The 23,303-nt window shown below is 39.2% G+C and overlaps 2 protein-coding genes across 6 annotated transcripts in view; one reads left to right on the forward strand and one right to left on the reverse strand.

Moving 5' to 3' along the window:
* myo7ab (myosin VIIAb) overlaps positions 1-7,847 on the forward strand; it is a 56,595-nt gene extending 48,748 nt beyond the window's left edge. For all 4 annotated transcript variants that reach the window (XM_086309451.1, XM_086309453.1, XM_086309454.1 and 1 more), the window contains 11 exons: positions 44-197; positions 698-853; positions 1,137-1,242; positions 1,445-1,558; positions 2,480-2,567; positions 2,676-2,782; positions 2,998-3,183; positions 4,080-4,196; positions 4,351-4,434; positions 4,866-4,985; positions 5,466-7,847. In XM_086309451.1, the coding sequence (XP_086165577.1) occupies positions 44-197; positions 698-853; positions 1,137-1,242; positions 1,445-1,558; positions 2,480-2,567; positions 2,676-2,782; positions 2,998-3,183; positions 4,080-4,196; positions 4,351-4,434; positions 4,866-4,985; positions 5,466-5,558 (1,325 nt within the window). In that variant the 3' untranslated portion in view covers positions 5,559-7,847. The remainder of the gene's footprint in view (positions 1-43; positions 198-697; positions 854-1,136; positions 1,243-1,444; positions 1,559-2,479; positions 2,568-2,675; positions 2,783-2,997; positions 3,184-4,079; positions 4,197-4,350; positions 4,435-4,865; positions 4,986-5,465) is intronic.
* Positions 7,395-22,832, reverse strand: gdpd4b (glycerophosphodiester phosphodiesterase domain containing 4b). Of its 2 annotated transcripts, XM_086309462.1 has the most exons (16): positions 22,671-22,805; positions 21,454-21,640; positions 19,730-19,833; positions 19,457-19,550; positions 17,551-17,610; positions 16,226-16,324; positions 16,023-16,116; positions 15,412-15,557; positions 14,910-14,992; positions 13,225-13,375; positions 12,362-12,586; positions 12,068-12,225; positions 11,831-11,978; positions 10,782-10,864; positions 10,587-10,666; positions 7,395-9,090 (listed from the first exon to the last, which is right to left on the reverse strand). In XM_086309462.1, the coding sequence occupies exons 2-16, from the start codon at positions 21,607-21,609 to the stop codon at positions 8,999-9,001; spliced, it is 1,773 nt and encodes a 590-aa protein (XP_086165588.1). In that variant the 5' UTR covers positions 21,610-21,640; positions 22,671-22,805; the 3' UTR covers positions 7,395-8,998. The 2 variants fall into 2 exon arrangements, with proteins under 2 accessions (XP_086165588.1, XP_086165589.1); XM_086309463.1 differs by lacking the exons at positions 7,395-9,090; positions 10,587-10,666; positions 10,782-10,864 and adding an exon at positions 10,885-11,137 and having other exon boundaries at positions 22,671-22,832.
* Positions 22,833-23,303: the final 471 nt, after the last annotated feature.

Raw genomic sequence — 23,303 nt, forward strand, 5'->3', positions numbered from 1 at the left:
ACCAGCCTGTCGTTATGTGAATGGTCCTTAACTGTGTTTGCACCTGTGATGAAGTATATGGGCGACTACCCGTCCAAACGAGTGCGTTCTGTCAACGAGCTCACCGATCAGATATTCGAAGGAGCCCTGAAGGCCGAGCCGCTCAAAGACGAAATCTTCTGCCAGATTCTCAAACAGCTAACAGACAATCACATTAAGTAAGTCCAAGAAAAAAACAGTCTTTTCTTCTATCTCTTCTTCTATAATCAATATTTTAGCTCAGTGTTCACAGTTTAAGCTGTGAGTGTTCACTTTGATCACTCTCAAAGCATCTCTTACATCTGTAACATGCACCTTCCTGGTAACCCCAGCGGTTCTTTCACAGTCTCTGCAGCACCCTTAGAGTCTTTTTTGCCACTTGAAATTCATTAAATTCACACAAGCAAACAAAACTGTATTCATTGTCCACACAGAGACTGGTGTTTAACATTTTCGCCTGTTGTACCGTCACCAGAAACAAAATCCCTGCACACTTATAAATATGCCTGGTAGCAGCAAGAAAATAATGATATAAGCATGATGGAATATGAGCATGCATAGAAAATTTCTGACTTCTAGATGTTTCTCACTAAAGGACACTTTCTTTCCTGTGCCACAAAGCCAAAATCCTGACCCTCAGTTTGTGCACTGTTTACCTTGTCATGGTGTTTGTGTGCAGGTACAGTGAGGAGAAGGGCTGGGAGCTGCTGTGGCTCTGCACTGGTTTGTTTCCTCCCAGTAACATCCTGCTGCCTCACGTCCAGAAGTTTCTGCAAGCCAAGAAACACTATCCTCTGGCTCCAGACTGCATGCAGCGGCTGCAGAAAGCCTTACGGTAACACAAACGCACACAGTTGTTGTTAACGCCTGTTAAAACTTCTTCACTACTGCTTTTTACAGGTTTAAGTCTCACACCACTTTTTTTTTTAGCTCAGTTGAGAAGCACCTGCAAGCAGCCTCTAGTTTCCAGCTAGTTCATACAGCTCAGTTACAGAAACTATAGTGCATATTACCCCAGTGTGTGATTAAATGGTTGCTTTAAATTACAATTTTTACCCCTAGTAATTTTTTTTTATTATATTTTATTCATTATTCATCCTCACTGCCCTTTGTGCTAGAAACGGATCAAGGAAGTACCCTCCTCACCTGGTGGAGGTGGAGGCCATCCAGCACAAGACGACTCAAATCTTCCACAAAGTTTACTTCCCTGACGATTCAGACGAGGTCAGTTACGACTAACATTCAAAAAGTACATTGTTATGTGGTATTTTACAACTGTGCATTTTGTACACTAAGGGGAAAAAACTGTAATTTGAGACGTGCCACCTCTTTAAATAAACAGTGAACTTGCATCGTTCACATTTTTCTGCACATGTACTAAATATTCTGCTTATAGCTTGACTTTGGTTTATGTTTGTGTTCACAGGTGTTTGAGGTGGAGTCGAGCACGAAAGCCAAAGACTTCTGCCACAACATCTCCGGACGTCTGATGCTCAAATCCTCCGAGGGCTTCAGTCTCTTCGTCAAGATCACTGACAAGGTGACGCCTTCATCCGCAGCCCGATCGTACAAACGTATTCACTACAAGCTCAGCTCAGGGGCAGCAAATAGACAGATTAGACAAAAAAAGCCATAGTTTTCTGTTTCTATGCTGATGACTTTTCTTTTCCTGTTGTGCTGTTTGTAGTTGTTGCTCTCTCTGCTGTCATATTTCTGGTAGACCTTTGGTTCTCTACCAAGAATTTGTTGTTTCAGATTCATAAAAAGTAACATTTTTAGTCATTTTTCATTAATTTGGAGTCAGTTTGTTTTTATGTTGCATCCTACTGGTTTGACCCTCTTCCTGTTTTGTGGTAATTGTGAGTCTTCTCTTGGTTGTTTTGGGTCTCGTTGCAGATGTTTGATTTGTGTGTTATTTTGTATTTGTTAATCATTCTTTTTGTGTGTTTGTAGTCATGTTATTTACTTATTCAGTGGTTCTGGATTTTTAAGTTCTTCTACCACCTCTCTGTAATCAGTTAATTGATTTCTTGTTAGTCCGTGACTTCCTGGTTCCTTTTGTGTTTATATTTTGTTTTTTGTTTGCATGATAAGTTTTCATCTTCAGTGGTGTGGATTTGTTTCTGGAAATCATTCTGAGGTGGTTTTCAGTCTGAGGTCATTTTGCTTTTCTCTCGCTGGTTTTGCAGCTCTCAGTACTCGTTAGTTCTTTGGGTGGGGGGTATTCATAGGTTGTCCTTTACTGCTCAGTTTGCTTGTAATTATTTTTATTTAACTTTTTTTTTTTTGCTTTACTTTCATCTGTACAGACTTTGCCTGTACGTGTGATTAGTTTACATGTAGTCGTAACTTTTTACTTTGAATAATAGCTTTATTTTTGAGGAAAAAGGGATCATGCCTACCATTGAAGCCATTCAACATGGATCTTCTTTACACAATTAAATCCTTCACTTACTTCCAGGTCATCAGCGTGCCTGACGGCGACTTCTTCTTTGACTTTGTGAGGCACCTGACTGACTGGATCAAGAAAGCCATACATGTAAAAGATGGTAAAGCCCATCAGATCAGATTCAGATTGAAGCTCAGATTATCTTTGATCTTCTCGCTGATTCTTCTTTCTTTACCAGTTTGTCTTTTCACCTTTGTGCTGTGTGCAGGTGTAGTGCCTTCTCTGACCTACCAGGTGTTCTTCATGAAGAAGCTGTGGACTAATACACTTCCTGGAAAGGACTCCATGGCTGATTCCATCTTCCACTACTACCAGGTTAGTCCCTCTGCAGTATCAGTATATCTGGTTACTCTTACTTGATTAAATGTTGAGATAAAACATTTTAAACTTGCCTGATGTAGAATGGATGGTGTAGACTAAACTCTGAATCATGCTCTCTGTCTCTATCTTCCCTCCAGCTGTGCAAAGCTTCAAAAAAGAAAATCTGTGTGTGGTATCAGTTTCTTACCAGCTGTTGTCTTTTTCTGCAGGAGCTGCCGAAGTATCTGCGTGGCTACCACAAGTGCTCAAAGGAGGAGGTGCACCAGCTGGCAGCGCTGATCTACAGGGTGAAGTTTGAGGAGGATAAATCCCACTTCCACAATATTTCCAAGATCCTGAAGGAGCTCGTCCCCCAGGACCAGATCAGACATTTGTCGCCCGACGACTGGAAGCGGGTGAGCACGCGCAGATTTAAAAATGGTAAAAAACTGAATGTCTGGATGCAGGAATGGCCTCAGGCTAATGATGACTATGTTCAAAAATAATTTCCTCTTCAGTTTGTTGCCACAGATGCAGAATTCAAAACATCAGATTTGGATTTAATCCTCGGGTGTTCATTCATTCATAACCTTTCCTCGGTGATCACAGTTCTTTCTCTAGTTACATATTTAAGATGTTTTCATGCTTTCGTTCAAAAATCCAGAAATAAGGTCTGGCGATTGGTGCTTTTTGGCTCCTATGCTAGGCAGTTAAAGTTTTAACCAACAAGTAAAAAACACTAAAGTTACATTGAACTTGTCGTGGAAATCTAGTGAGACAAAAACTTTTAATCGCACATTAAAACTTCTAGGTGACTCAGATGTTTTATGCAGGAGCTTTTATTGCAAAAGAGCCGACCTCGTGTGTTTTTATAGGATCCTTTGAAGCACCGGATTCAGAAAAATGTTATTTTTAGAGGCCTGAAAAAGGAGTCTCGGCCTGAGCCATGCTGCTAAATACACGTTCCTTAATCAGTCGTAGGTACTTAAGTTTCAAATGAGTTAAAATGATCTATCAAACTGAAACAAACTAAAAGTTGTGTGCTGATTGTACTGATTAAAAAGAACTCGAGACAATCACCAGGCGATATGCAGAGATTTAAATCTGTAGCAGCACGTCAGCTTGTCTCTCTGACGTCATCCCAAACCCCAAAAAGAGGCTTTATTGTTTTCAGAGCTCTCTGGGAGTTCGAAAACATTAAAATCCAAAACATATCCCACAGCTGCTTGCTACTTTTACAGGTAATCACTTACAAGTCTGTGTGCAAAAAGAGTGAATGAGTGTTTCATCTTCCTGTTGTTTTGTGTCTCAGTCGATCGTGTCACTGTTCAACAAGCACTCAGGGAAGACTCGGGAAGAAGCCAAACTCTCCTTCCTCAAAATCATTTACAAGTGGCCCACGTTTGGTTCGGCCTTCTTCGAAGTCAAGGTAAAGACGCTAGAGACTCGTTAGTTTATGAAAGCTTGGAACTTCTGCATTCACTGTTTCCTGCTCTATTTTATCTACTTTCACTTTTAAAAAAGCTGCACAACACTGGGACAAACTTTGCATTTTTGGTTTTTCTGTTTTGCTTTTTCTGCAGCAAACAACTGATTCTAATTACCCAGAAACCCTCCTGATAGCAATCAACAAACATGGAGTCAGTCTGATTGATCCCAAGTCTAAGGTGGAACACGTTTATCTTTGATATTTAAATCGATCTGTATTGATAGAGCGCTTTGCTACTCTGTTCCCTCCCCTCACTCCCAACTGGTCACAGCAGATAGATGCACCTCCCTGAGCCTGTTTTCCTCCAGAGGTTTCTTCCTGTTAAAACAGAGGTTTTCCTTCCCACTGTTACCAAGTCCTTGCTCATAGGGGCTTTTCTGATTGTTGGTGCCTTTTTCTATTACTGTAGTTTCTCTCTGTATTATTGTATTGTATTTACCTTACAATATAAAGCACGTTGAGGCAGCTGTTCCTTTGAATTAAATATCTGAGCACTCAAAGCACTTTTTTTTCGCAATTAGTTTTTGATTTAAACCTGCAAATATTTGTTTGTATGTGAAGTTTAGCACTGCATTATTCTCTTATCCGGCTTATCAAAATTTCCTGTAGGACATCCTCATCACTCACCCTTTCACCAAGATCTCCAACTGGAGCAGCGGCAACACGTACTTTCACATCACCATTGGAAACCTGGTGCGAGGCAGCAAGCTGCTGTGTGAAACGTCCCTGGTGAGCTCTTAAGTTTTTGTAACATGAAACAAAGAGTGTGAGCATTTAGCTTTCCAAACAAAGCTGCTTTTAATGTGATTATGCACAGCCTGAGCAGTGAAAGCAGCGTGCCAGCAGATTTAATTGTCAGTCTTTTCTGTAGACTCTCTCGTTTATCACGTGTTCCACCAACAAGATTACACGCTCTGCAGGAAGCAAAATCTTTGCGTTCACATTTGAATCAGTCATTTATTTCATGTGTAATCAAGTTTTTTTTGAGTGTGGTGTCTGAAACGATTTTGCATGGTTACCTGTGCTCTCTTTTTAACTTCAAACTTGATTACAGCTCAGAGAAAAGGGGTGAAGTAACAGTTCTAACGTCACAGGAAAACTTATGAGAAAATCAAATCAGTGATCTTGTGTGAATAATAATAGATCCTTATACAGTGAAAAGAGCCGCACATCCCACAAAGCAATCATTAATGTATTCTCATCCATCAGGGCTACAAAATGGACGACCTCCTGACCTCTTACATCAGCCAGATGCTGACGACGATGACCAAACAGCGAACGTCCCGGGGCAACAGCAAGTGAGCAGAAGGCTGGAAAGTCATTGATCCCATTTGATCGAAGCTGGACACAAACACCCACACGGCAGAATGTAAAAAACGCGCTAATGGCTGACTGTGACGCTCTAATGTTTTCACACTATAACATCGGTCCTGTCTTAAAACTCACCCGCTGCCTTTAAATGACTTTTTCCTGAAGCTGGACTTTGTGTAATTGCAGTGATTAGCAGTGACGTTTATTCTCTGTGCTGTAAAGTGTGACACGTTCAACTTTCAATGAAACCACTTTTCACATGTCTTGACTGAAGTGTGCAAAAAGATTTTTATACTATTAACATCTGCACTGAAACAGCTGGGCTTGTATTTATAAAGTGTCACTAAGTAGGAACTTGGTCCTACATAGGCTGAAAGTGATGAATGCAACTGTTCTTGTTTGACTGTGTTAGGGGAGCACAGTTAAATGTCTTGTTTGGCGTCATCGATGAACCGATCCTTAAAACACTACATTAAAAATCTGGAGCCAGTCATTTTTAGTGTTTCTGTTAGAAAAGAAATAGCAGTTAGATCATTTTCTGTCCTATTAATCTCCATCTTAACATGCCGGTTTCAAATCTGAAGAAGCATCCTGGTCACTTTTCCATAAAGTCTCAAAGAAATCTTGCTATGTTGGACCTGGTGATATTTACGCAGAGAGGTATGCACGAGATTTATGCGTGCACACTTCTTGTGTCAAATCAACAGTTTTTATTTTTCAGATCTTTGAATTGCTTCTACTTTATAGATCATATTCTTGATTATAATTCATTAAGAATATAAAATGGCATAAAAGTTCAACTAGAATCCTAAAGGCATGAACAAACTCCCATTTATACAATTTAGACTCATTCTTTAGAAACTGATCTAAGGAGCTTGGAAAGAAAAGCATCTGGACTTTAAGTTTCTCCAGATGCTTTTCTTTCCAAGCTCCTCAAACTACAATGACCTGGATGACTGAGAACCTTCACAGACATTTAAAAAATGATCCAATATAAGAAAATTTCCCAGTCTCACCGTCTGTTTTCCATTGAAAAATTCAAGGATCGTAATATACTTCCTAAATTCACTTCAGTTCATTTAGATAAACAACTCTCACCTCAAATCGCTTTATATTGTAAGGTACAGACCCTTCAATAATACTACAATAATGATATTTCTCACAGAAAAACTGCCAAATTTTACCTCTGCATCTCTAGTTTGGTCATGACAATATTTTTTCTGATGACGTTAGGGGCGTTTCCAAACCTTTTCTGAGCAGAATTTTCTCTGGAGCTACTTTTTTTATCTGCATATTCAAAATTTGAAAAGGTGTTCCGCCTCAGAGCGTCTGTGTTGGCTCAAAAGAAAATGCCACTAACCTCATCACAAAAATATGTTTTTAGGCAGACTAATAACATTAGAAATCTGATATTTACACAACTCACAAGTTTGTAGACTTAATACTTGCCAGGTCTCTCTCGGAAATGAGATTTTTAATCTCAATGAGATTTTTTTTAGATAAATAAAGGACTAATAAATATCAATGATGACTCTACTTGAACCTTTGGAACCCCACCGGACTGACTGCAGGTCAAGTCAAAATGATGCTGCATTATTTTTGAATTAATGGATTAATTTGTGCCGTTATTGTACCCAAATCTTTATAATCCCAAGAGATTCTGTGATGCTTCATTCATCCCTGACTTTTAACTATGGCTATCTGAAGCAACATCTCCCCATAACATTAGTCGTCTGGTTCTTTTTGTTTATTTAACTTGTAGGTAGTGTTCTTATTTATGCTTACAGTTGTCCCAAGGCTATTAAATCAACGTTATGACATTTAAAAAAAAAAAAATTGTACATTTCAGATGTGTTCCTTTTTTCTTCTTCTTTGATTTGATCGATTTGTTACACTTTGCCAATTTTCACAGTCAACCTCAACCACATCAGGAACAATCTCCAAACCTGTGAACACTATCTGGACTTGAACATAGCACTGATGTGGAGGAAATACGAGTAATGTTGCTTTTACTTCATCGTTAGCATCCCATGTGTGTGCCACAAAGTTCAAGCACTCTTTGTATCCAGTAGGGATTTTTTTTCAGTGTCTCCATGTGTACTGTAGCTGGTAAATGATTCGTATTTGTCGCTTCCTTTTTTAATATATGAATTTAGTATTAATTTGTAAATCATAACAGAGTTATGTTTGTTCTGGATGATGTTTATGAAGCAGAAATTATTTCATCCATATGACCACATATCTTATGTTGTAGAAATAATAAATAACATTTTCCAAAGAGTCCTGTGTGGTTGCAACATGAGATTTTAGATGCCAGAGAATTTTTCCTGCATGATCAAAGACATCCAAGTACCAGCTGTAAATTAACTTTCATTCTGATATTTACTTGTAAGCTATATCCTTACAATCATGTATAAATTGCAACATTTTAATTAAACGTAATCTCTTACAAATACAAATAGGTATACTCAAAGATTGAGCTTTTTACAGAAAGCTATTTGAATGCAAAAATGATCTTATTTGTGATGTTTAATTTAAAAATGTGTGCATACATTATCAGTATTTATTCAGGTTCTAACATACACATTTTAAATAATCAAATGTGTTAAAATGGTTGTTTGTGAAATGTAACAGGCAATTATAAGCACTCAAAATCATACCATACACCTGTGACACTTCTGAAACAAAATTTTCTCCATAATATTTTAGCGCTTCTTAACAATGTATATTCTACTCAGTTAATGCTCATTACCTGTAAATTAGTTAAGTCCAAGTTTTTATAATGTGGTCCTATTTGGCTCATTTTCAGCTCCACAGTTTAGTTGTTGTTGTAGTTACTCTGTTAAAACATCTCATATGCCGTTTTAGCTTCATCCCATTTAAGCCAACTGTCTTCTGACTGGCTTCCTAAGACAAACAGAAGGTTTGAACAGCAGGTGGGCTTACCTTTTGTGTCCTAGAATCTAGATAACCAAATTAGTATCGATGATTGTTTCTGCCACTGAAAAAAAGTTAGCATGTTGAGCTAACCGCTCTGGAGTCTGAGCTTTTGGCTTACATTACTAGCGCGCCTGATTAATTGACACTGTTTAATACAGCTCAATATAAAGAGTTTCTCATTAATTTAAATAGAGGAATATAAAATCAGGTTGACTAAAACGGCCCCTGTGGGAAAGGTTTAACAAGTGCCATCTAATAAGACACTGGATTTTTGTTAGCTTTAGCCAGAGCCAGGCTAGCTGTTCCCTTGTGTTTCCAGTTATTGTGCTAAGCTAAACTAAGCTGCTAGCTGTTGCTAATCATTTTAAGTCTAACGTAAAATTATTTAAAACGCTAAACCAGATAAATAAAGAGTGAAGCATTGTTTCAGACACTTTAATTCATTAAGACAGTTTTTCGAGGTTGGCAGTGTGTGATTGGGCTTCGAAGGCTCAGCAGACATAGTGCTCTGTTACAGCCGCCAGGCTGGGCATCCTTTCCGCTGCTGAGTTCCCACTGGAGACCGACCAGATATCACTCAGCTCTGAGAGAGAAGATATAGTCAGAAGAAAGAAAAATTAGCTGTCCATAAGTCAAAATGTTGGGTTTTTAGCCCCATAAAGCCTGGACCAGAAAAATCCTTCTGGAAACTCCCATTTGCATATATGAATTTTCAGTTTTTAAGTTAAGTTGCTACATATGGCAATTTTATGCACTTATATCCTCATAAGACGAGTCCTATTCATTTATATCCGCTGTAATGAACATTTGTTTTTGGTCTATATCTTTTGACTTAATTGAGCTACCCTAATAAGTCCTGATGATGTGCTCTATAGAGGACATGCTGGTTTTTCCAATGATATCTCATGTTTTTGGGTGTCCTCTTTTAGCTTCAAAGAGGCAGGTTCTCAGGATATGATACACATATTGTGGCAGTGGGAATTGATTTATCTGCAGTTTGTTTGTTTGAAAAAATGAGTCCAACCTAGCCTTGTGTTCTTGGAATACTTTCTTAGTATGAAGGTAAAAGTTTGTGTGGCTTCATTAAATATACTAAAGTTGTCATAAAAAAAAAAAAACCAATCAGCTGATTCTGAGGGGTTCAGATGGGAGGTACTGATTGACTTCATATAGAATGAAAGATGCTATAGAAAAGGTCATGGAGTTATTAAAGGGTGTATTAAACTATAAAATGAACTATAAATTAAAAATGTAAAAGTAGTTTTCTATAATTTAAGGTGGCATCTTAGATGTTTTGGTTTTTCTGACCAAAAGTTCAAACACCCCCATGAAAAAAATTTAAATCCTCATTTTTTTCACAAGCTGGAAACATTATACACACACACTTGGTTGTGTTTTTTTCTTTTTTCTTTTTGCTTGTTAACATTTTCAGTCCTCTAATTCGGTCCTCAGAGTGAAACATCAAACCAGCTCCTTAAACTACAGGAGGTAGATGAGAAATAATCACAAATCACACTAATTCCATCACATTGTATTAACACAGGACTCCCCAAAAATGTTTTGCAACTGTGAAAAACAATTGTTGATTTATAATCATTGCATTTGCATTGCAAATAAGATGTTAGACCTGTTTGTTTTGCACTGATTACAGTGTACGTCTACTTCCTCATCTCATAATTAAACCTTTGTGAAAACCTATACTGTAAGAAAATAAATCAGTTTAAGTCTGTAAACAACCTTATAATGGCAATTTCCCAATATATACTATATTACATTTTCTACATGTATAAATACAAAGTGCATAGTTCATGACAAATTCATTTTTTATTGAGAAATTTAACCAATCTGATGGTTATATTTCCATTTAGTTGATTCTTTATTTGATGTATTTATGGGGTTTTAAACACCAGATTCTTTATATAAGTACAGAAAAAAAAATCATTGTTTACTCTCAATGGGGTGATTTTAATTTAGCCTAGAGATGAAAATGTCTGTGTGCATCACATATCTAGACTCCAGTTTTCTTCTAGTTTTTTTTTTTTTTTTTTTAAGTCTGACGTTTATTTTATGGTAAGTTACCCTTTTTAAATTTGCTGTAAGTGCCACCTTCCAACTTGATCCTGCTGCCCGTGCAGAAGGCCAGTTCTCTCTCTCTCCATCTGAAAACACATTTTCATCTTGATAGAGAGCGAAACATCGCGATTACATCAGAATACAGGTTGGATGTATTGGATGCGAGGTAGGTGTGTGTGCGTGTGTGTGTGTGTTTTCCACCTGTGGAAGAAGAAGATAAGGAGGATCAGCACAAAGGACATCAGATCAGTAAGAATCCACATCAGTTTGTACTCATCGGGACTCTGAGAAGCAGATCAGAAGAGACCGTATGGAAGTGAACAGGTGAATATTAATATCTTTCACACATGAAACAATAATAAAAAGGTAACAGATAAAACCACAGTTCATTTTATCATTCCTTTTATCATCTTGATAATTACTGCAAATTCCTGTGATTAAATATGGTTTAAAAGCTTCCCTGATAAAGCTTGTAGCACTCATTTCTACCACAAGATGGTGCTGCAAGTTAAAGTAACCAAGCACTTAATCGACCAGGAGGCCTGCCGGCTGTAGTACTATAAAAAGAAATATCAAGAGTTAATCAAAGCCGAGAACACACTTGAAAAGATTTCAACACCTCTCTGGTAAAGAATTGCCCAATGATATGTAACAATGTGTATTATAACATAATTTAGCATGCTACAGATGTGTTTTAGTGCTTTAGATGACTAAATGATGTATTAAAACAGATATAAGAAACAAATGTAACAACAAAAGCAAGCAAAACTTTATTTATGTAGCACAAGCTCACGATATACACAGTGTACGTTGTGTTTTTACAGATAAAAAACATAAAACACTCAACCGCAGGATACTTTAAAACACGCATGCATGAACAATTATTAGAACCTAAAAATTGCAATCGATTAAACAAGCAGGAATAGGGTAAAATAATAATTAAAACCAGAAACTGGACTACTGAAGGTTAAATAGGAGTTACTATGAGTTTGGTTTAATCCCTGATTATACTGGATGACTGATGTGATTTGGTAGGTTGCTTCAGCAGCTTGGACCATAAAAGGTAAAGCCCCACTACATGATACTACAACCGCACCTCATCCAAACTACCTCAAAATTGGTACCCTTACTCCCCACTCCTAACTATATGGTATCATCACTAGGTCAGGTGTTTCAAAATAAAAGCATCTGCAGTAAGAAAGAGAGAGAACAGGTTGATGTCAGACATGAAGCGCATTGCTTGAACTTACCATGATAAACAAAGGGGAACTGATGGTGCTGAGCAGCTGGGGGGCGTTAGTGGTGACTGAATGCACTCCAGCACACCAGGCTAGAGAGTAGAGCCACGGCTGGCTGATCACATACAAGTTTGTGGTGATGTTTACTGCAGTGTACTCCCTACACACAGGAGAGGAGAAAGTCATGAATATTTCTAAACTAAGGAGGAGGACAGTATAGACACACACACACACACACACTTGTGTTACCTGATGAGCTCAGCAGACATGGAAGTGTAGTCCAGGTTGAGTTTGACGATGTGGTTACTCTGGAGCTCCTCTAGAGGGAGCCGACTGCCTGAAGTCTGCTGGAGCTCAGGATCGAGTTCCTGGACCAGAGCTCTGAGATTTGATGGCAGCCAAAGCACCTAGATATGGCACGCAAGCAGTGTTACCTACTACTCACTCACAGTAACTGCACTCTTTACTCTTTTCAAACGGTAAAATGCTAAATTACAACATTTCACAGTGGAGTCTGGTGATAGAGAAATAAATAAGCCTCACCTGTGAGGAATGGATGGATGATTCGTTCTGGATGACCTCGAGCGTGCGCTGGATCCAGGTGTCTCTGAAAGGGTGATCTCTGGGTGGCCGATAGAGGTCGAAGATCACGAGTTTGCCCGTCTGAGCTGCCAGCTGGAGGAAGGCCTGCAGGCTACAGACCGACTGGTTTCCAGCTCGCTGTCGGTCGTCTGCGTTCAGAGAGCCAGCCGTGCCAAATGGGTTGTGCTGCAGGGGGTGACCATCAATAACCAATCAATACAGTGATTTCATATGACATGTGATATGCTTTTCATTGGCCAGCTGATTTTTTTTTCCCCCATTTTTGGCTGTTGTCATGAGGAATTCATTTGTGTCCAAACATGCTCAACTCCCTCCTGTAGTTATAGTAACACTCTTAAACCTCGAATATAGTAAACAAGCAATCTTTTTTTTCTTTTTTAGCATTTCATTACATCCGTACATCCATTTTCTGCCACTTATTCTAGTCTGGGCCAGGGTTCTCTCTCCCCAGCTACCTCCTCCCGCTCTAACCCTCTTCTGGGACGCATTTCCAGGCCAACCAAGTGATGCAATCTCTCCAACATGCCCTGAGTTTGCCCCAGTGTGTCAGGTAGACATGCTCAAAACACTTCAAATGGCTTATTTGAATAGAAAAGATTAGCAGCTGTGCTCTGAGCCCATCTACGGCAAACAGCAGGTAAAAGAATATCAGAGAGGTTATTAGCTGACCCCTCAAACATGCAGTGAATAAAATCAATAATTCTTCCTTACTTTTTTAGAGCTTTTTTTCTTTGGTTACATTTTTCAAACATCAGAGAATAGCTATGACTATCATGGGAAAGGTCATTAAATGGCAGACTCACAGACAGGAACCAGTCCCCAGCGTTCAGGCTCTCCAGCTCGTTCCAGGTAAACCTGGCAGCTGGAGTATTGGTCCGGTTTGGGAAAACTTCATGGATGTTGGTCGTCCGCTGCAGAGTGTAGTCATGCATCAGAAAAGGCACTCCATCAAAACTACAAGGACAGGACAACAGTATGAGACTCTAAATGGGGCAGGGAGCTTTTCAGAAACAGAAAAGTCAGCTTGCCTGAAAAGTTATTGTATTTAAAGTTTAATAGGGTTCACTGAGACCTGGCTAAGTGCTTGGTCTTCAGTGAGCATGTATGTAGAGAGCTACTGGCTCAAATGCTCAAATTCTTTTATCAATACTTTACATTCACGATTACACAAACTTGGGGAATTTAAAATGCCAATGAATTCCTCAAAAAGTCGATTATCATTAGATTTATTGGATACTTTGATTCTTATTCTTTATACTCGACTTTAATAAACAATATTTTTTGTAAATGTAAGGGATAACACTCATAACAGTAGTTTATTAATGAGTGACGTCCAAATCAATTAAAAAAGTTGCCTAAAGGTTCTTTATATTGTAAGGTAAAGACCAATAATACATAGAAAACCCCAACAATCAGATGACCCCCTACGAGCAAGTACTTTGGCGACGGTGGGAAGGAAAAGCTCCCTTTTAACAGGAAGAAACCTCCGGCAGAACCAGGCTCAGTCAGGAGCAACCGTTGGCAGTATCTCTTTGGATCTCATATTGAATGTACCAGTGAAAATATACCAGATTTGGAATCTACTTCAGATCTTTTATCTCCCTAAAAGGACGAGAACAGCTCTCACCCATGATACTGCGTATCAGTCAACTGTCCAATTGCAAAAATGGAGGACTGCGTTTCAAAATGGATCTAAGCATTAAACAGTCTTGAATGGTTTTAAATCTGAGCTGGTTTAGAGAAGCAAAACTACAAAAAATGTCACTGGATCTGACTGTATTTTACACATAATTAAATACCATGTGGTAGAAAAGTGTCCGCCACAAAAAGAACCAAAAGTAATAGAGCCAACGCTGCAGGAATCAGAAATGTTATACTATTAGATAAAGAAGACTGTGGTTCATTGTTGCAGCTGTTGCAATTAGAAGTTCACATTTTGTAACGTTAATCTGAAATCAGATCAGTCATCAGCAGAAAAAACACCACAATTAACAGGAAGTGAAACAAGATGGCAAGACATCCACAAATGTTTGGTCACATGATCAATCGAGACAGTCGTTGGCCACGCCCACTGTTGATTCTGCAGCATCTGCGTATTTGGTTGCGGTTTTAAAGCCACGTTTGTTTCTATAGGACATTTTAAATAACCCCAGCTGACCGAAGTGCTGAACAAGTTATTCAAAATATACACTTTACATAACAGTTACTAAATGAGCAATAAATACAGAACAAAAATCACACAGAACAAAGTCAATAAGACGCCGTTTGCATAATAAAGCCCAGGGTGCTCTGCTCAGAGTTTTGAAAGTGTTTTACAATAACTGAGACTGTGCAGTGATTATGTGAAAAAGTAAGCTGCTGACATGTGATTGCTTTGTCACTTTGCAGCATGTTTTCTAAATACTGTTTAGGCTGCATTGCACTGGGCTCTCAGGGCCATTGTACCATAATTGAACACACATGCTTTCGCAGAGAGCTCCTCGCTGACCTGATGGTGACATCCGTCTCCAGACTGTCACACCCAGCCTCCACCGCCTTCTCAAAGGACATCAGGGTGTTTTCTGGAGCGAGCTGCAGAATGAGATCAACAGAGAACAGCAACTTGCAGTAGCAGTCAGTGCATGCGGGGGACTTTCTCTCAGCTCTGAACAAAACACACGAAGGATGTGAGCTTCCCTTTGTTTTTGTGTCAGTTCAGGGCCTGAGCGGTGCCCAAGAACATATTTCACATTACACTCATTTATGTTGTGTCACATTCAGGCTTAAAACTCTTTTACAGACCAAAAGGTTTTACAACAGCATGTAAAAAATCCTTTCCTCTCATGAACAGTAACTGTTTGTTTAAGAAAAGAAAATCAAAATCTGCTTATTTCTGTTACAAAGAAAGAAAAATTCTCTGTTTTACTTTGTCACATGTGACACTAGGACAATTGAAATACTGCTGCTCTCTCACTTTAGTGTACAGGACTGTGTACTGTGTTTTTGCTCACCATAGGGGCTCCTCTGTGGCCAATGAGAGCCGGTGCAGGGCCCAGGGTTCCCTTCTCTTTGATACAAGGAGAATACAACCCGAGGGGAATCAAGTAGAGGGACAACAGGACGGTCAGGTACACGGCCATGATCAGGCCTCGCCGTACTAAAACACAAACACACAATATAAAGCATAAACACGAAGAGAAAGAAATTAAAAACAACTGCTCCTAACTAATAAATGAAGGAATCTGTGTGTGTGTGTGTGTTTTTCCCCTCAGTATTTTTCTAACCTGCTTCACAGTTCGTGGATGTATAGGTGAGAAGAAAGTGTTGTGAGGTCGTTTGGATGAGTTGGAAAATCCCAGTAAGACCATCAGTTCCTGAAATACTCAAAGTCACTTAAGCACCTTTACATGCCTAAATGCACTGAGTTGCTCTAATGTAATTGGTTAGTTGATCAGTTGTACCTAAGAAAGTGTCTGCTGAGTGTATTTTGCCCATATTGTGCTTTTCTTGTGTTTCTTGAAAACTTATTTTTCAATTTACTTTAAATATGAGTTTTTATGTTTATCATCTTTTCATATATCAGAATAAAACCAAATATTTTAAAAGCATGTCTGAGACTCACCCGTGCTTTTCATGCGAAAGAAATGCAAAGCAACAGGCCAAGCCAGTGATGTCATCAGTAAGACTCCGCCCACATGTAAGAAAGGTGCTGTTACCTGGTCATGAACAAGAGGGGGAAAAAAAATCTAGTTAAATCTAACACGAGAAGTGGAAATCATAGACACACAGAAAAAGTTACGTTAAGGAGGAGAAGAAGAGCGTCACCTGGAAGGACAGCAGCAGCGTCCTCCATTCTTTACTCCACAGGTTGGACAAGACGGCCATGGCGATGACGGAGACCGTCAGGCTCACCAGGATCCCGATCTGCAAAAAACAGTGTCAACGTGTAGAAACATGAAAAATGTTTCATATGGATAGAAAACATCTTCATTTGGCGACACTGACTAGAATTGATTCATTCTGGTGATTTTTTTCTTTAGCATCCAGTGAATAAAACATCCTAATAAGCTCAGAGAAAAGAATTAGCAGGTCAATTTTAAGGATGATGTCTGGGTGAATATAAGGAGAACAACAAACATGGATAGTATAGTTTTCCACTGTGTGTTTTTCTATCCAAGTATGTTTTTACTGCACTAGCAGTGTGTTTTTTCAGATGGTTTTTCATGGTGGATTAGAATCTGATGGTGTTTTCCACTGGTTTTGAAAAGGTCCCAAACACCACTATGGTCAAATGCAGCCTAAACCATGACCGAGCATCCACTGTGTTTTAAATATAGCTGAAGACACTCGCTGTTGTCTCTCTATCCTGACCTCCTCTGTACTTACTGACGATTTGAAGCAAAAATGTATCTCCATCAGACCTGTTGCCACTAATTTTCAGTCCAGCTCTTGTGTAATGTGGCATATCTCAGCCTTTTTAACCTTCCTTAAGAACGGCTTCGTTACGGCCATCTTTCCACTGAGACTTTTTCTGATAGACTTCAATGAGCAGTCGATGAATCAACCGAAGGTCCAGATTTCTCTCTCTCTTTTTCCTACTTCTTAAGGAAAAGACTTTCAGACACGGAAACTATTTTATCTTTGGAATTTTTCATAGATCCAGGTAAAGTAATGGGGACACAAATAATATGCTTTTGCCACAGGCTGCTAGTAACAAAGTGTTAAAAGATATCATTTAAAATCGGTTCTTTTATGTGTAGATACTAGATCATCCCCATATGTTAGGTGATTTTACTGTGCTTGAATGATTCATAGGTCCATGTTAAGTGGCTTAACAAAAAATAAATGAAATCCCTGTGAAAATGTCAGGTCAGCCAGCGTTCAAAGAAGAATTTTGAAAGACCTTCAGAAAGCCTGAAGAACTATTGCCTATGACCACTTTAGTAAAATTAACAGAGAAAATAAAGAAAAGTCCCTTTAAGACTGACAGTAATTATCCACCATAATTACTGTGCAGAAATTCATGTCTGAGCTCAGAATTGTATTTGAAGTCTGCAAACAAAAATCTATGAAAAAGCTGCTGACCAGTTCCAGTGACACTGCATTGACCCGACATTCCATAAAAACTATGAGACACATCACTGAGTTACCTTGTGGCTCCAGTGTAAATAAAGCTTCTGGCCCTCTGACAGCAAGCACACAGCCAGCAGCTGCAGAGACAGAAAAGTACAGACAAAATAAACTTGGGAAGAGATGATGAGACTTTCTGGGCAAAGCCTGAGCTAGTCTGAGGAATAGTTCAAAGTCTATGTGAGATATAGTTAATAAATGCATTCACCAAAGGGCTTGCATTTCTGTACTGGCTTTAAAATTCCCATAATAAAACTGACTTTTGTGCTCAGACAAGCCTGTTTTGTGCTCTTTGTGTTCTGGTTCTGCACTATTTTTATCATTAACTGTAACGTTCCTGTAGCACACGAAACAGGAAAGGACATAAGATAACAACATAACATAGTGGGCATGGTTATGGGTTAAAAGATGAGCACATAAAACTCCTCTTGCACACAGGAACGTCACATGAATGCATAAGGGCGGCGCTTGGCAAAGTTTAAAGCAGCCAGAGCAGAGTTTATATAAAAACCTGACCTCTCATTGCCTTTGTAAAACTGCTTTCACACTTATGATCTGGCCAGGTTCTCATGAGCTCGTCGATTTAGTAAACACACAAACAGTGAATCTTGTTTCTTTTAAATTTACAAACACCCACTTAAATTTTGAAACTAACATGTATTTCATCTGCAGATGAAGAAAGTGTTACATCAGTTTGGAGTTATATGTTGGAACCATTTACGCACTTGCTTTCTAATCTACCACTTCACAGCAGCTGTCTCGAGCAGCTTTATGTTGTATGATAAAGACCCTGCAGAAGCCCTTTATGGTTACAGTGGGGAGGAGCTCCCTGCTAACAGGAGGAGGTCTCCGGCAAAACCAGGGACTGATTGTTGGGTAAGAAAAAAGAAAGGCAAGTTGCATGACATAACTAGACTACCTCACGGAAAGACTGATAACCACAGTTTCACTGGCCTGTGGCCGATTTATGACTGATTTCATGAGCGTGCCTTTGGACTGCAGGAGGAAGCTGGTCTACCTGGAGAATTCAAAGTACTGGGAAAATATGCAAATCCCAAACAGGAGCGATTAGTGACCTCAGAAGCGTGCAGAAATGTTGATAGGTGTATTTTTGTACTACGAACAGGGCTTACTGGCAGGCTTACTGGTTCCCATGTTTCCACTCTTAATGACTAACAGCCTCCCAGCTTTTCCTGCATATTTATGAGAGCAATAATAAATTGATCTCTTGCATAACTCTGCAGCAAAGCAAAGGTGTCAAAATGTCAAAGTAGCCCAGAAATGAGTGAAAACACCAGCATAAAACTGCTGCGGGGCTGCAGATCAATCGATTTCCCATGAATCCACTTATGGTGGGGGGAGGGTATGATTTGTGGGAGAGAGATAGGGTAGGATGGTTAAGGGCATGGCATCAGCTGGGGTGAGTGGTACACCCAGAGTGCTAATTATTCTCTCTCCCTGTATAGTCGGTGCAGGGCCTGAGGATGAGGAAGTGAACAGAATGTGAATGTTTCAAATCTGGGCGGCTGCTGGCGCGAACAATTGCAGTTACAAGTTAATTTCAGTGATGGTGGATTAAATATATACAATATTTAAGTGTTTGCTTTCATTTTTCGGGTTTTAAACAATCGATCAGTTGCTTCAAATTTGTGTTTGAAAGGAAATTACTAAAAGTGATTGAGGTTCCTATTTTAATGCTGTTGTATCAATAAAATATAAAAGAGAACTTAAATGAACAATCTGTGGTTAAAAAAAATAAATAAGACTTTTTTCTAAAAAAAACTTTCCAAAAACACTACAAAATAAGACAAAAAAAGCAACAGTAAAAAGTTGACACCACTTGGATAAATTATCCAGTCAGCTAAAAAGACAAGTAGAAGAAATCGAGATGAGAGATGAAAAGCCAATGCAGCGTTTGTGTCTCACCACAAGCACTGTGACGTAGGTGAAGAAGACCACAGCGACAGCCAGCAGCACCACAGACCACGGGAACCAGAAGCCCAGGTTCCCGAAGTTAAACCTTCAGCCAAATGAGAGGAAGCACAACAGACATGAAGGCAGAAAAACGTTTGTTACATGTTCAGTCAACAAAGACATATGAACGTAAATTTAGCACCAATGATTCCTGCAGCAGATTAATGTGAACAGCTCTATGTTTACCTACGACAGTACTATAAGTGCAGGAGTCGCTCCACCCACCAGTCAAAGTCATTGTAGTCATTCTTGGCTTGTCCCCAGAAGTAGAGGAACAGCAGCGTCAAGCAGAAAGCCGCCACAAGCACAGCAAAGCTAGCACCCTCCAACTGATGACAGAGGAGACAAAACAATGAGAGAAATTTGTTTTTGTTATTCCCCGAGTTAAATCCAGCCCCCCGCACTGTTTACTGCTCTGTTTCCGTGGCATTTTAAGACTTCCTCTGAGTTTTACAGAGACAGAGGAGCTCCAACCGACAGCTCTGTTCAGCATCAGCACAATAAAAAAGCGAAATGAAGTTGTTTAACTGTAATGTCTGAAAATTATTTCTCATTTGGTGACTTTTACAGTTGTAGAAATGCAAATACTGAAATCAATAACTGCAGAAAACAAAACAAAGAATCAACATCACCCTTACCTCATTTCCTTTTATTGATTTGTTTCATCTTCCTCCAACTGTAGCTGACTTATATTCTCCCACAACGATTTATTAGTGTTTTTTTTCCTGTTTGCTGTTTGGTTTGACGATAAAATTCATGTTGCTGACCACATGTGTCTCTAAATTTAATTATTCAGCATTTTTTTTTCAGCATATTTTGAGTGCTTTTACTCCTCTCTTTCCAAACACAGCATCTCAACTTTAGATGGCTTTAGAAAAAGAATTGGGTGCACAGGTTTCAATTTTTGAGTGTGTTCCTCTAACCCACAGAGTCAAAAGTATATATACCAGCTCAAACATAGACTCCTACTAATATTTGGTTAAATGTCCATTAGCAAGTTGTACCTCGACTAGATCCTTTTGATATCCATCAACAAGTTTCTGGCACAATTTTGGGTAAATATTTGACAACTCTTTTGAGTTAATTTGAATTTGTTGCACAGACCTGGCTTTTAGACATAGTCCACAAAATTTCAAAAGGGTTGAGGTCGGGTCTCTGGGAAGGCTGTTCCATCCGGCTTTATCCCTTCCAAAAATAGTTTTGTTGTGCGTTTGGGATCAATGTCCTGTTGGTTGTTGATTTGAAGTGAAAGTGAAGAATTTGGAGGTTCACTATTCCAACCACTGCACAGTCCCTTCTTCCAGATCTCATATTTTCTTGCAGCTCCCTATTATTTTGAGTATTCATCAATCCATTGAGTGCTGTCAAACAAATCCTTTTTATGCTCACAACTACCAACTGTAGTCAATCATGATCACCAATTAGAAGTTAATAGGGCTTAAAGGACACTGTTGAACCTTCAGGACCACTTATTCAAATATGTGAGTGTATGTATATATTTGAGCCTTTGTGGATTAAGAGAGCTTTTTTCCCTAAACCTGAATTTTCTATTTACTCCGGTTATCTTTGTCTAATATTAAAATTTGATGATCTGAAACATGTAAGGGTGCAAACATGCAAAACAAAAAATAAGAGAACAGGAAGGAGGTACATGCTTTTTCAGAGCACTGAATGACTCAAGAAAGGAAAGGGGGCCACAGAGACAACTTACGTATAGGGCCTAGAGTTCTGTGCTGATTTCTTATATTCAATCTTTAAAAAATAAATTCCAAAACATTCAGTTTCCCTGGACTTTAAATTTGGTAGGAACACTAGAACTTAAAATAAAAAAAACCCAAAACACTGAAACTCCTGTAAACTTAACCACAGTATGATTCATTAATTCCAATGATAATAAACAGATGACTTTGGCTGGAGCAGAAGTGGCTCTTGTGTTGCTGCTTCCTGACCTTGTTGCAGCAGCAGCCCTCAGGCTGACTCCTCTTGTAGTGTTTCCACTGGCAGCCGTACAAACCAGCCAAACATGACACGAAAGGCTGGTGCTCATAACGTTGCAGCAACTTCACACGAAGGCTACGAAACCACTGCGACAATGTAGACGCCATGGCTCATACACACACTGCCACAGCCTCCATCCTGCTCCAACGCACACAGAAATAAGAAAAATCGACTAAGACAACCAGACAAATTCAAATCCAAGCTAAAACATCAGAAAAGAGGCAAATCAAGTAAAACAGGTATAAAGCAGAGGCTAAAAGGGTCTTAAGTTTGCATTGAAATTGTCCAATAGCTACTAAAGCATCACTTTTAGGGTATATTGTGGCATACAATGTGTGCAAGCTAAACCTGAGCTATTATTTACTGTCTTTTTGTTTTGTTTTGTGGTTTGTTTGGGGTTTTTTTTTTTTTTTTTTTAATAGGATAACACTGAGAAACCGTCTAACTCCTCTGGGCTCAGCTCCCAGAAAGCTAAAGTTACACAGCTCACTGGTCGGTTTTGTCCATCACTGGCAGGCTTCTTCACATATGATACTCAAATGGGTCATTATCACTACAGGAGAACAAAGAAAGTCTCACTAGTTGTGTTTCCCCCCTTTAAGACAGATTTACTTATAGTGCGCTTGTGTATTGACTGAAATAAAGTGAAGACAGATGAAACTGATTCAAGTATTTAAAAAAAGAAACAATTGTTTCCTGATTTCAGCATCACTGGCATTTCATGGCAGATTGTCATGGGTCCACTTCCTGGAAATCATAAAACATGACATGACAAAATATATCCACCAGTCATCACGAAACTAAAGACAACCAATCTGGGATTATGGTGCTAAATCTTGCAAACTTTTAATCAGACTCAAATCTCACTTTTTTGATTCACTTAACACTTTCCTTCGTGTGTTGTATCGTGGCCGAATTAAAGATTTAGACTATTTCATCATAAAAAGTGCTAAATGAGTAAAGCACACTAAGCGCGTTCGCAAACCAGCATGAAAATATTAAAATTGTACATTTATTTAACGCACTCTGGTGATGAACGCTCCATAAAACAAAGAACGGCACCTGAGGACCTGTTCAGAGCTCAAGCGAGCAGCGGATCGTTACAAAAACACTGTGCAGCTTCCACTTCAGCCTGTTTTTTGTTATGTCGTAAGGACAGATCTCCTACCTCCAGGCCGGTTCTCCCTCCGGGTAAACGGCAGAGAAGAAGCCGCAGTGTGCAGTCGTCCGGAGGTGGCGGCCTCGGAAAACGGGTCAAGTCAGCGGGAATTACTAACACGGGGACCAGGGGAAAGGCCCTGCCTTCAAAAATACAGGCACACACGTCTGCAGTAGGATTTTACCGGTTTTATACAATCTTGTGCATTATTTTTTCGCCATTTAGCTTTTATTTACACTCCATAGCGAGATTTTATATGTATCGAGAATATTTAGTAAATATTTGCAAGTATGAGGCAACAGAGCGGCTTTATTTTGAAATTAACACGGAAATGAGAAGATTGTAACTGTTCCTCTGCTTTACTGCTGTTGATGTCCTGCACCTCTGTGTCATCCACCGCCACCTGTTGCCGCAGTCGTGGAAAGACACTGCGACCATCATCATCGTCGTCGTCATCCCAAGGAAAGCTTGGTTTGCAGGCGGGCTTTAAAATACACGGGTCCCATAAGCGAATAGATAAAGAAATAAATGAATGAACTATTTCTAAACATTTATTTGGGCAGTTATTGTAAAGGAACTCAATTCTATTTTGCGTCAAATCACAACAACAGTCGCCTCAAGGCGCTTAATATTGTGAGGACC

This window comes from Aulonocara sp. 'chitande type north' Nkhata Bay, linkage group LG10 (genome assembly GCF_057382095.1).
Source record: "Aulonocara sp. 'chitande type north' Nkhata Bay isolate Kocher_YH1m ecotype deep benthic linkage group LG10, A_spYH_male_GT1.1, whole genome shotgun sequence".
Lineage (NCBI taxonomy): Eukaryota > Metazoa > Chordata > Actinopteri > Cichliformes > Cichlidae > Aulonocara > Aulonocara sp. 'chitande type north' Nkhata Bay.